The 11,803-nt window shown below is 40.6% G+C and overlaps 1 protein-coding gene across 12 annotated transcripts in view; it reads right to left on the bottom strand.

Annotated features, from left to right (window-relative positions):
- Nucleotides 1-11,803, bottom strand: part of GIGYF2 (GRB10 interacting GYF protein 2) — a 74,380-nt gene that overhangs the window by 17,980 nt on the left and 44,597 nt on the right. For 8 of the 12 annotated variants that reach the window (XM_066557082.1, XM_066557087.1, XM_066557090.1 and 5 more), the window contains 6 exons: nucleotides 7,469-7,648; nucleotides 2,494-2,711; nucleotides 2,246-2,405; nucleotides 1,968-2,168; nucleotides 1,289-1,479; nucleotides 435-594 (listed from right to left, as the gene is read on the bottom strand). In XM_066557082.1, coding sequence (XP_066413179.1) covers nucleotides 435-594; nucleotides 1,289-1,479; nucleotides 1,968-2,168; nucleotides 2,246-2,405; nucleotides 2,494-2,711; nucleotides 7,469-7,648 — 1,110 coding nt within the window. The remainder of the gene's footprint in view (nucleotides 1-434; nucleotides 595-1,288; nucleotides 1,480-1,967; nucleotides 2,169-2,245; nucleotides 2,406-2,493; nucleotides 2,712-7,468; nucleotides 7,649-11,803) is intronic. The other 4 variants (XM_066557088.1, XM_066557091.1, XM_066557089.1 and 1 more) reach the window with 2 other exon arrangements.

Here is an 11,803-nt window from a genome sequence, read left to right as displayed (position 1 = left end):
TTCAGGCTCACAGCAGCTCGATTCTAAACAAACCACCCTCCCTGACTATTCCACATCTTCAGGCTGATTTCAAGGTTTCTTATGGATTCTTTACAACTACTTGAGTGGTCACATTCCTTGTTTGTTTCCACTGTTATCTGGACATCTGAGTAACTAATGGCATGTGAAACAGGTTTTAGTCTAACCTAATTTACAGGAACACGAAGTGATGGCAAACCTCAGCCCCGATAAAGCACCGTTCCAGACGTTCAGCCTGCTGAGCTCATGGGGGCAGTGATGGGTCAAAGATATTTTCAAAACCTAGCTCCAGAATGGTAAATTCCCTGTGCTGCTTTTGTAAAAAGAAGCACCAGCATCTGTTGGTGGTAATTCTGTGAAGAACTCTTGAACAATTCTGTGAAACAGAAGAGGAAGTGTAAATGGCACAGACCTACCCTGAATTTCTCCTTGTGGATCTTTGTAGTACCACTTCTGCATGGCTTCGTGAAACAGGGGCATAGAGGAACCCTTTGCTCTGTGCTCTTGGATTTTTGCTGCTAGTCTTTCATCATCAAGGGCACTGTCCTGCAGATATGCCACCATTTTTTCTGCTTGCTGGAAGAGACATCAAAACCAGCAAGAAATACAAGTGTTAGATGGGGGCTTAGAGATTTGGAAATGAGTGTACCAAACACAACCAACCTTGTGCTACCCAGTGCTCCAGAGTGTACCAGGAATGACAGGCAGCCCCAGGACAGGAGTGACTGCTACACAAACCTGGAGCTCTGTCTACCACACCTGTCAGGCAGAATCCTGAACAAGCACAATTCACCAGCTACAAAAAGCTTTAGAGCAACTTGCCAAGGAGGTCGCACGCAGTAACACAGTGAAAAATAAAACAGGCACAGGAGCATGAGCACAAAGAAGGCTCTACATCTCAGCAGTCACTACAGTTTCATTAACACAGTGTTGTGATTAACTTGCAGGATTTTTGGTTGGGCTTTTGTTTGTTTGATGGTTTGTCTGAGGGTTTTAACAGACATACATAATTTCTCAAGGCAAATCATAATGCTACTTAACAGTGGTCGTAAGCACTAAGGTCTCTAGCTCTTTAAATGGGGTATAGCATAGAAAAATACAACAGTTTGAATTATTTGCAAAAAAAAAAGAGAGAAGCAGCTTTCAGTATACATTGTGGAGTGTAAAGTTTTAGCTGCATTTCTGATTTTATGGGCTTCAAATATTTGCTGCATTCCACATTCCTCCAGTCTCATGACTGTCAACAACAAAGGAATTAGAGAAATTTTACCTGCTCTAGGTGTTTGAGGCCCTCTTCATCATCTGGATCAGTGGGAATGTTGCCCATGCCTGGAGCAGCTGTGACAGGTGTTTGAACTGGCCGCAGAGCAGGATTTGAATTGGAAACAGGAGGAGAAAGATGAGCAGAAGCAGCTGTGTCTGCAGAAATCTGTGGCAAAGGTTGAGCAAGAGAAGCCAAATCTAAAGAAAAATGTTTAAGTTAGTCCATTATCTTTAACATAAATGACAATCACTTTTAAGAACTTAATGCAAAGAATATTCAACAGCTCAAATTTAGCACCAAAGCAAAAGTATTTCCAGATCTTCCTGAATGTATTGCTTAGAGCACAGGTACCCAGCCTAACTTCAAGGAACAGTTTAGTTCTATCAGGGCAGAACTCAGCATGTTTGAGCATATCCCATTTCCTGGCCACACGCATTTGTCCAGACTATTCTGCTGTACCACAGTGAGGCACATCCACAACTGGCTGATGTTTCTCTGGACTGCATTTCAGCGTGAAGTACCAGTGCACTGCAAGCATCTGAAATGGCATATCCAACAAATCCTGTATTTATAGACCAGTTGGTGAATCTGGCTTTCCATCACCAGTCCTTGCCTCTTTTAAGGGGCCAGGATTATTCACAGTGAGTAATGGAAACTTACTAAATTTATCTGTCAGGTTTATTACCTTCCCCTCTGTTGGACATTTTGGCTGACAGTGTATTCTCCACTCGATTCTCTTTATCTTCTGTTTTTTCTGTTCTTTCTGGCACAGACTCTTCCTTCCTTTCAAAAAGGTTTGTCTGCAGCGGGTCTGGAGGCTGGGATTTCGGTGGGGTGTCTGACCTGGCAGCTGGAGATGATGCCTGAGCTGCTTCTTCCACTGCTTCTGTAACAAGGCACAGGTCTAAGTAACTGAGTTTACAGAAATTCTACACTGACAGTTGCAGGAGAAGTCCCCCGTACCTGCCACTATTCTCTCGGTTTTCTCCCCCTCCTTCTTGGTCTTTTCATGATCTTTGGCTTCTTCATTGTGGCTCCCTTCAGAATCAGACCTTTCCTCCCCTTCCTCCACAGGCCTGAAGTCCATCTCCTGCTCCTCTGGTATTGGCTCCTTCTGCACTTTCTGCAAAGTCAACGCAATCATCCATAACCCACCTGACATCACAGGACATTTGCACCGAGTCACCCAAGGGCCCAAAGCAGCTTTTCACCTTTAAAGACAGAAACGCTCCAGAGGAGTCAAAGGTGCCCATTTCCTCCTCTGCATCCTCCAAGCACCACTCAGGGAGACTGTCCCTGTCGTCGTCCATGCTGCCGCTGCCGCAGCGCACGCGGCGATAGCCCCGCTCGTCGTCTCGGTCCCGGAAATCAAACTCGAACCTCCGCCGTCGCTCCATGTGCTCCCGCCAGCCTGCGGAATGAGGGCCGTCTAAGGCAGGGAAAGGAGCTTTACCACACAGTCCTGGGGCACTGCTCACACAACGGGGGAAGGACACTGACAGCAACTGAGAAAGCTGCTACAGGGTACAGCCCATCTATGAACAGGCAACTTCAAGGACAAGGCAAATAAGCAGAAGACTTTCAAATATTGTCTGCTGTATATCCTCAAATTATAAACTGTGGAATAAGTATTAAAAACCATATAAAGCTAAAAAAGCTTGGCTACAAAATGTAGCACCAAAATAAGATAAGCAACATTAGTGCCAACTGAATTTACCAGCCATCATTGATTTAAGTCTTTTGTGGCACCTTTACTTGCATAAGATTTCGTGTTTTCCTTCAGGGGCTCTGCAGAAGTTGCATCCTGAACAAAACACCCATGTTTATGCCTCTTTCCCTCAGATATGTTTTTGTACATATACATGAAAAATGGAGTGATAACTGTTCAAATACCTTTGAAAGGACTGGTCAGTTTCTTGAATGGTCTTTTTAACCATGGAGTATGAAAACTTGGAAACATAAGAAATGGGAGAACATTCCCAATTCATGTAAAAGCTTCATATTCAGAAGACACCATCATTCAGCCAAGCTTCAAATCCCCTGAGTGTAATAATGTTATTTAAGCTGTAAAGAGCTGGCTGCTAAGGAAAACAAATTGGGAGTGAAAGGACTGTACCCAGCTTTCCATGAAATACAAGCCATCTCTATCACAAAGGTGCAAAGAAAGATGAAGGCACCTTAGAGCTTTTCATGGTGGCTGCTCTTAACTGGATAAAAAAATAAGTAAATTCTTTTTTTTTTACTCCAACAATCTGTGTACCAGAATCAGCCTCACAGTATCAACTGTCTACCAAGAAACCCAAACCACAGTAAAGGGGAGAAACGTGGTCTGTTTCATGACTGATGAATGTTTCCACACTGACCTTAATACCCTAACTATTAATATTAGCCATGCAAAAATCCACCTTTGTCTCAAAAATACAAGAAATGTAAAACAAACTCCTTCCAGAAAAATTCTGAACTTCAATCTTAAATTTTACCAAGGAAACATGAATGTTATCCTTTAACAAGGCCTTCACTATTCCCTATGTGCTTATTTGCAAATAATTCCACCGGATACCTTAACCTATGCTTCTAGTTATGCCTTGCAAAGCAAGTAGTATTAAACCATCAAATCAATCTTCTGAGGCAATCTTTTTGATGTTATTAAGGAAAGAGACTGAAGAGTGAGAGGTTGTTGACAACCAGACAGCATTTCTGATGGAGTCCCTGGACAGACAGCTCCTCATTACAAGCAGCCATGTCCATGTCAGGGCTCCCAGCAGGGGAGAGGAGCCTCTATTTTTCCACAGCTCACATGCCAATACCAGGAGTGCAGCTCTTCATAGTGAGACCCAGAAATGTGGTTTTTGAAGGTAAATTCTAAGCACTTTGTTAAAGCCCAACTATCTTCAAAGTTCAAATGAAGAACCATTTAGTCTGCTTGCAGAGATTTAGTCACACCACCTTTTACAGCCCCCACATTTTCAGAGCTACGTAGAGAGGCAAAAAGACATAGGTGTAGCAGACTCATGCCCTTGTTTCTTAGTAACAAAATGTGTTTGTAAAAGCTCAGTTAAATATAGGTCATAATTCAGGTCTGAAATATCAGGCTGCCAATCTTTTAAAACAAGCCAAGAGGAGAGATAAACCTGAATTCTTACCTGAAGTTTTTTAGCCAGCAGTTAGGACACAAACACAGCTTTAAGTTCAGCCCCATACTATCACGAGGCAGTAGTTACATGTTCAATATTTCAAGTGAAGAGACAATTTCAAGCTTAATTTAAGCCTTGCAACTTATGGTGAAATTGTAGTTAAAAGATAGGACTACTGGCTGCTTCAGGAAATCCAAGAACACGTTAGCCTTATTAATAGCTATTTCTCTCTTCAAAGTTATATTCTCTAACTCAGCAGTGAAATTTTCAATATATACTAAAGAATACTAAATGCTAAACAGAACACTTAAAGGAACAGCACACTTTTTTGAGTATATATTATATATAGACCTAGTTCATACTTAGCTCAATTTTGGAACAAGATTCTCTAATGTACCTTACTTGCTTCATGATATTTAAGAAATGCAAGGAACAATGCAAAAAAATTCAATTCTAGTTGAATTACAGCACCTGATTCTGAAAGTGGAGTGAATCGAGATGAATTTGAAAAGCCTTTCAGACAAAGCAGCAACTAAAAAAATCTTTATATGAAATTACAGCTTAAGGCCTCTCTCAAATGCTTCTCGGGAAAAAGACCAATCTGAAGAGCTATTTACGCAAAGACACAAAATTATATCAGAAATTCTTGTTAAGAAAAACTTATTCCTATTCCTTAAGGCTGATTTGGTAACCAAAACCATAAACATCTATAAATCAGTCACTAGTTTTGAGACCACAACAGGTATATGTATGTTTCTGACAAAACAGACTTGGCCTTGTAAATTTAAAAGGCAATCATTGTAAGAATGCAAGAATTTTAACAACGGAGAGGGGGCTTTTAGACATTTATTATTTTAAAACATGGTTAAAAATATAAAGGAAAAAAAAAAAAGGACTTTGAAGCAGCCAGTGAATCTAAATCTGTGATCACACTCTTCTAGCAGTTACTAAAGCCAGTGTAAAGATCCTAGCAGGGAGTACACAGAGACAAGCCACAGGAAGGACCAACTAAACAAATGAAAACAGTCCAATGAAGACACTTCTCTTTTTTTAGCAGGACATATGACTGTACTATTACCTAACACCAGAATAAGTACAAAGAAGTAGTTTAAACCATGCTAATTTGATTTAAGCTCATTTTAAAAGCAAAAATGTGATTTAAACCATTTTGATAGTTCTGTGGCTACTACTAAGAGGAGAAATCAAATGCAGCTCTGATAAAAGCCGGAACTAGGGCAATACAGCTGTCAGTTCAGGCTATCTCAAAATTAGCAACTTTTCTGCAGATTCACATAAGCCTTCAAACAGGCTTTTAATGATAGCTGTTAAAACTAACTCGGTAAAGGAAGTTCAGTTAGTTTCTACTACACTGAAAATTCAAATAAGCAAAATTTACATGACAGAATTGAAACAAATTTTCAAAACCTTCCTCAGAACAACCAAAAAAGTTCAAGACCTGAATGAACTTCTGAACTTCGAGGTCTATGCCTCCTTTGAAGCTAAAGCATGCAGGCTGGTACTTGCAGAACACTCCACTCCTGAGTATCATGCTGCATCATGAGGTAGTTGGCCTGGTGTTGCCTCAACTAGATAACAAAGCAGCAGTGTCTGCTCAACAACTGTGACCAAACACTGGGGAAAAGAAAATTATATTCTTCAAAATTTGCCTCTTAGCCTTGCCCTAAATAGAAAACATCTGATGATAAATCAAGCCTTGAGCTCGTTGCTAAATTTTAGTACAAGAGAGCAGCTGTTTGAGAGCAGAGTTACACACAGCTATGAAGAAGGCTCAGAACAGAGGTGATGGCTGCTCCCAACAATAACTGTACTGAAAGTCTGGGGTGTTGCGAAGGGCAACAGAGCCACTGCAAGAGGAACTGGGACTTTTTTTTATTGAACAGAAGAAATTGTCCACCTCAGCTCCAAAATTGTCCTGTGCTTTCTTTGCTTTCCAGCATGGAGCAAAGGACGCTCAAGCAGGGAGAACTTATCATCCCCTAGAACTACCAGAAAGAAGGTTTAGATTGGGCATTAAGAGCAATTTCTTCACTGAAAGGGTTGTCAAGCACCAGCACAGATGCCCAGGGAAGTGGTGAAGGCCCTATCCTTGGAGGGATTTAAAAGCCATGTAAGATGTGGCACTTAAGGACATGGTTTAGTGGTGGCCCTGGCAGCGCTGGGTCAATGGTTGGGCTCAAACATCTTTAAGGTCTTTTCCAAACTTAACAATTGTACTATATTCTATAAAGATGTAACAGTAGAAAAGTCTACTCCTCTCCTGGTACTCCAGAAGCCTTCTGCAGCCAAAAGATAGCCACACCCAGGATCCCACACCAGGTATGACTGAATCTTTTCCAAAGAGAAAGAAAAAAACAATTGTAATATGTTTCAGTCCTACTACTGAAATACCGAGCTCTGCTTTTTATTTCTCCTTCAATTCCAGCAATACAATGCTGGAAAGCAAGTGAGCAGACTTGCCCTGTCAGGCCTGGGAAGGGGAGAGTGAAACCAAACAGGTTCTTGAAATTTATTGAGACAAGATATCCTGTAACTAACTACAAAATGTGTAGAGCAACATATTTTGAGATTTTCCAAGGATGCTTCTTGGCATTGCAAACACATCTGGAAAACTAGAAAGTGGTCAATGACCAGAGTGATTTAGTGCCAGTGTCACTCTGCAGCATTAGGTATGTTGTCTAATGTGGGTGATTTCTGTCCCCTTATTGTCACAGCCACAAAGAAACAGTACTATTAAAACCCTCTAATTTTACCAGGTACATACACACCTGGAGCACAATACAGACAAGTGCACACCTGGGAAGTAATGTTCCCTTAAATATGTAAGGATACTGAAGGTGCTAAAAGGAAAACAAAAAGCACACCATTTTATGCTAAACATTTCATGACCAAGAGCCTCACACATGCCAGAACAGTATTCAATGACCAAGACTACATGAACCTATTTTTTCCTGAACGTGGCACCTCCCTCTCCTCATGGCCTTTGCCCTCTCTCAGTAACCACAGCTGCATGTTTGCCCAGCTCTGCTCTCACCTGGACTGTGAGGACGCCACCTCTCCCCATCCCTCCGTGACCCAGCCAGTCGCCAGCCTCCATCCTCATCTTCCCCATTCTGCTCCTCCCTGAAGATGCGCCAGTTCTCGCTCTCAGAGCGGATAAATTCGTGCTTCCTCCCTGCGGGGACTGTCCCACCTTCCTCAAAGTTTGGTCTCACTGCAAAGAAAACACAGGCCAGTGAACATGTGTCCTGTCTTTAGAAACACAGAAATACAAAAGGGTTGAAATCTTGCTCTCTTGGAGGTAAAAAATGCACTTGAAGTAGTTATAGGAACCTAGAAATAGAAATTCAAGAAGGAAACATGACAGATTTAAGAAATCCAGGTGCCTCTGTACCTTGGGATGGAAAGACCAAAAAAAAATCCAGAAGGAAGTAAAGCATATAAGTAACTAGAAGATGGATAGGAAAGGCAAAGGAGGAAAAGGCAGTTTAAGAGATGTAAGGAAATGTAACAGAAAGAAGGCAAAAGTGTGCAGAGAAAAAGAATAAACTGCTTTATCATGATGTGTCTCAAGCTAAATGGGAGTACAGCAGAAACGTTTAATTAAACCAAACACATTTCCTACTTCTGTAATAAAAAGGTGAGTTCTATTTATTTTATCCAACATACAGCAGTCTAACTATTAGAAAACACTGAAAATTTAAAGTAGCATTGAGGAATAAACGAGAAAAAACTTAGCAATGTAAACATGATGCTGTGAATCCATCTTCTGGAGAGCCAAGGTCAGTGCATGAAGGGCTAGAAGCAATTATGCCTGGGCTGAAGGATAAGTCTACTAGAAGTTCAGGAGACAGGATAGTCTTTTAGTTCCCAATGTACATTATGTTGTATTTAAAACAAAACATAAAATCCTCGAATACTTATGAAGAGAAACCATGTCAGAAAAGAATGATATAAATATTTTTATGAGAAGACTCCACATTATACACCAAGATTTCCAAGTCATACGCCACTACGCCAAGGTTTAACACAGATGCTGCTCCACTGCTGACTTGCCCTGACAAGACAGCCCATCACTGAAATAAGTTTTCTTCAGCTGTGTAGCACCAGAATTGTCACAGGAACCAGAGTGATGTCATTTCTTCACTGGTACTATTACCCAGTGTTAACCTGAAATTGTGGTGTTATCTATAAAAAGTTGTTTTCAAGTACTAGAGAAAAGTATACTGAATCTTCCTTCTTAAGAGTCCTAAAACCCAAAAATGTAAGATGCTATTTGGTGAAGTCTGTTTGGTATGCCTGCTTTCTTAGACAAGAAAAACACAAGAAAGTATGATCATGTACCAAGACTCCTGGGGTGGAAAGAGACATTTTTAAGTGTTTTGTTTAGGAAGCATGGGAGAATGTTTTCTTAGCATCAGGCAATCTTTTCAGTCAATGAAAAAGATGAGGAAACAATGAAGATCTGAAATTCTATGGCATACCAGACCTCTGTTTAGAACATGAAAATTCTTCTTGCTAAAGATACTGCACTCTGGAGACAAGAAGCACACACTGGCTCTCTACTTTGCATGCACCTTGGAGAAAAACTGGCATCCCTTCTCCACCAGCTCAAAACATTGGAGGGAAAAAACCTCTCTCTTTCTCCAGGTCTAGTTTTTCTGGAATACCTTCCCCTTATGTTGTTCCTGTTGTTCTGTTCCTATATGAAGAGCTAAAGCACACTGGCTAATTTAAAGTCCAGCACCAGTACCAACAGGCAATGTCAGCTGTGAAGCCAAGTATGACCCAGTTACACCTTTACTTCACTGAAGGGCACATCTGGCTGAAGAGCACTTCTGGATTTGCTGGGCTTTGAGAAACAAAATCTGCAGACAGTGTATTTTGGGGAGTCTCTGGTAATACTCCAAATACAACAAAATTGCTAGAGGCACTCAACTCCCTTCAGTTGGTACATGTGATGCTGGCAACTTTTTATCTGGAGTAGATAAATCTTTGCAGATGAGGGTCCGCCACATTCTGTATTCCCATGCTTCATGGAAAAGACAGGAAAGGAACAAGCCAGACAGAAAAATCTAAGTCTGGGAATTTTATGGTTTCTTATTTTTAATTTTTGTTATCTCAAAAATATCATGCAAACTACAGTAACAAAAAAGTGCAGGGAAGCCTCTCACCATTGCTCCTTGGATGGGCTTCCCAGAGTAGAAAAGCAAAAGGCAAAGCTGGAAGTAAAACACAGAGAGAGGTGCTGCAACCCAACAGACATGGGGAGCCTAAGTCCCAGACAACAAGGAAAGTGCCTCATTCTTTTTGAATTTATTTTTAAAATGCTACAAAGAGAAAGAGAGATCCAATTTTCTTCATTTTGCGGCACAAGACATTAGTTTTTTTTCTTACTAAAACAGTTACCAAAAGAAAAAAGTTATTTGAATCACTATTTTGGGACATAAGAAGTAATATTTTTACAGATTTATCTATTATTTTCAAAAAACTCACAGCTATTACTTGACACTTATTCAGTAACATTAATTTTAGAGATTTTAGACTCTACCAATTAAGGGGAAAAATAGGGATGTTCTTCCCTTCCATTGTAAGTTCAGTTGATTCTGGAGACTGCTCTTTTACACAGACAAGCTCTCAGCTCACAGATTCTGTTCCACTCTTCCAAAAACATTTAGGAGAAAAGGTCACTTAAAGAATATTGTGCAGTCTACTTTGCCACTGTATATCCTGGTTTTAGCCCCACTGCACATCTACTCATGCTATAAGCAAATCAAGGCAACTCAGGTTCTGTTAGCCCTTAGGACAGCAGATTTTGTTCCCAAGAACAGAACTTTTTAAAGTCAGGTTTTCTATGCTGAACTTGCAGAAAATGGGGTTTGAAACACATCTCTATCTCTGTAGAGGTTACAAAACATCAAATGTTTGCCAAGATCAGACTCAACTGGGATCCTGCCCCTCTTCTGATTTTAAATTCAGTGGCATTACAAATGTAGAAATCAAAAAAAATCAAATATAAGGGGTCAGCATTGTATTTATCTGAGCATAGGATCACCTGTGGTTCCAAAACCTTTCTGAACACAGCAGCACTCCAGTGTCACACCAAAGCCTGTTCTGATGCCACATTCAGTGGAATTAAGAGAAAAAATGCAGTGCCTCATGACATACTTCAGTTTTCTGGTTTACTCCAGTTTTCTAGAACATCACAGCAAGCATCAAAGAACAAGGTATGTGTCCTAACAGGTCTGGCATGAGATGATCCTGAAGATTAGACAGACCAGCCAAGAAACTGGTTCTTTACAAACACAAACCAGTCACAGGTTAAGGACCATAAAAATCAAGCTACCCAAGTGACAGAAAGACTCTGACAAACTGAATACAGGAATATTCCTACAGATTACATCTAAATTCATGACTTACAAAGTGCCAGCATATTCTTTGCAAACTGTTTCTAGATTTGAGAACAATCGTTTCAGCTGAAATTACTTAGATCACAGAGTCAGGACTTGGCAATGTTTTAAGGATGAAAGAAACTAAAATGCAATCTATGGTTTTGCCTTGGACTAATTGACTAGACTTCCTGAAGAGAAGGAGCAGTAAAAGGGCACCTCTGTTCAGGCCTGTCACAAAGCCAGCAATGGTGTTTACAGAAAACTTCAGACAGAGTGAGTGGTATCCAGCCAGAAAAGCCTGCAGCTGTGCAACACTGATTTGAAGGGATACTGACTGTGCAGAACAAGACTGGATTCGGGGATGTGGCCCCATGGCAACGTGGTTATGGAGAGCACTTACTAACAGAATGGCAAATAACTCCTGCTCTCCAGGCTGGCAGCCCATGTTTCCTACACCATCCTCACTGTCTGCAAAGAGTAAACAGGAAAGCAATGACTGACAGCACTGCTGTTTCCTCTACACAGGGGCAAGAACCAGGAGAGTCTATTAAGAAATTGGACTTGCTCTCTTCTCTCTGCTGCCTGCTATGTAATTCTGCAAAAGGAAGGTAAAAATAAAAACCTTTGCAATGTTTTTAAAGAAATTGAAATAACTTTGCCTAAATGTGCAATTGCTTCATTTATTTTACAGAAGAATAAAATAAATGTCCTTAAGATGATGCTTCTAGAGAAAGACTACCTTCTCAATGGAACACTAAGGACATGCTAGAAACACCAAAGGAATACAAATACCATCAAGTGACAGATCAGAAGTTCTGAATCCCATTTCTAGCTTCCAATTTTCAACCTCTCTGCATAAATTCTCAATCTCAACAGCAGGTCTCAAAAACATACTATCAAATATAACCCCATATTTTTTCACTAAATTGTCCATTATCTACTGTCACCAGTGTGAGTGAGCCAATAGATTCAAAGGA

Source organism: Molothrus aeneus, chromosome 10, assembly GCF_037042795.1.
Source record: "Molothrus aeneus isolate 106 chromosome 10, BPBGC_Maene_1.0, whole genome shotgun sequence".
Taxonomy (NCBI): domain Eukaryota; kingdom Metazoa; phylum Chordata; class Aves; order Passeriformes; family Icteridae; genus Molothrus; species Molothrus aeneus.
The sequence above is the reverse complement of the archived record's forward strand: the minus strand, read 5'-3'. Positions and strand labels throughout refer to the sequence as shown.